Source organism: Trypanosoma equiperdum, assembly GCF_001457755.1.
Source record: "Trypanosoma equiperdum strain OVI genome assembly, contig: ctg_84, whole genome shotgun sequence".
Lineage (NCBI taxonomy): Eukaryota > Euglenozoa > Kinetoplastea > Trypanosomatida > Trypanosomatidae > Trypanosoma > Trypanosoma equiperdum.
In genome coordinates, this window is record NW_027124809.1 from 333 (window position 1) to 944 (window position 612).

At 43.0% G+C, this 612-nt stretch overlaps 1 pseudogene across 1 annotated transcript in view; it reads right to left on the minus strand.

Moving 5' to 3' along the window:
• The window catches only part of TEOVI_000400000:pseudogene, a 1,237-nt pseudogene that overhangs the window by 318 nt on the left and 307 nt on the right, over positions 1 to 612 (minus strand). The window contains 2 exon segments of the mRNA in view: positions 75 to 569; positions 572 to 612. The exon segment at positions 572 to 612 is cut by the window's right edge and continues 307 nt beyond it. Of these exon segments, the coding sequence occupies positions 75 to 569; positions 572 to 612 (536 nt within the window).

A 612-nucleotide genomic window follows, 5' to 3' on the forward strand; every position in this document is an offset into this window, starting at 1 on the left:
GCGATGAGCGGACCAAATATCTTCTCCACTTCAACCGTAAGCTGGAAACGACTGGCATCGTCTTGATTCTCTCCTTTCCACTTTATTGTGTCGCTCAAATTATTTACTGCACCATTCATGTACAATTTGTTCCTTGGTCGGTTCAAGCATTCACTTACATATCCGGGAGTCTTCAGCACATTTATTTCAAGGCACCCGTCCTTATACTTTTGAAGAGTATCGTCACTTACATTATCTCTCAAAGGACATGTGTGGTTGCCACAAGTCGTCGGGAACTCTGTAACACCAATGTTTTCTCCTTTACACTTTGCAGCTTCCTCGTCGCTGCCCTCTACCGCCTTAACATCATCCCACACAGTCCTTGTAATTTCTGCACTGGCCGTATAGTATCTATTTGCTTCCATGAGGGCAGTGGGCAACAGCTCTCTCACCACCCTCACACTTTCATTAACATCAGCAAATAATCCACCTACCTTAGCCACCAGGTCTCCCATTGTATTTCCATAAGATATAAGTTTTTCCAATTTATCATGTTTCCCTCCCATTGCATCACTAATAACACTCAAATATTTGACACTTTCACCTGCTCTCCCTTCCATATCATCCAATATA